Source organism: Penaeus monodon, chromosome 28 (genome assembly GCF_015228065.2).
Source record: "Penaeus monodon isolate SGIC_2016 chromosome 28, NSTDA_Pmon_1, whole genome shotgun sequence".
NCBI lineage: Eukaryota > Metazoa > Arthropoda > Malacostraca > Decapoda > Penaeidae > Penaeus > Penaeus monodon.
This window is the reverse complement of record NC_051413.1, coordinates 33,862,816-33,863,160: the sequence shown is the minus strand read 5'-3', so window position 1 is coordinate 33,863,160 and position 345 is coordinate 33,862,816. Positions and strand designations below refer to the sequence as shown.

Here is a 345-nt window from a genome sequence, read left to right as displayed (position 1 = left end):
GGACAAGGAAGAAAATACTTACCCATTTCCCATGATGACATTAAACGCGAGAAGCACCCACGGGAGATACATAGCCTTGAACTGTGTGCCGAACCAGAAGGACACAATGGTATCTTTGTTCAGTTGGCACCAGACATAGAGAACGGCCATCACCATGGGGTCCATTAGCATGTACATATTTCCCAGCAGTCCAACAATAAGAGAGCAGATCCAAATGAACAAAAGCATGAACAGGTAGTCTGCTGGTCGTCGTGCAAACAGGCCTGTAGGATGATTTTCACCATTAGACTCATTTACATATGTGCAAATCTATGATTGTGCCTAGATTAATCCACTGTTGCTGGG

At 44.6% G+C, this 345-nt stretch overlaps 1 protein-coding gene across 1 annotated transcript in view; it reads right to left on the bottom strand.

Annotated features, from left to right (window-relative positions):
• LOC119591184 (derlin-1-like) overlaps positions 1–345 on the bottom strand; it is a 15,673-nt gene that overhangs the window by 8,395 nt on the left and 6,933 nt on the right. Inside the window, exon 4 of the mRNA XM_037939895.1 lies at positions 23–263. Coding sequence (XP_037795823.1) covers positions 23–263 — 241 coding nt within the window. The remainder of the gene's footprint in view (positions 1–22; positions 264–345) is intronic.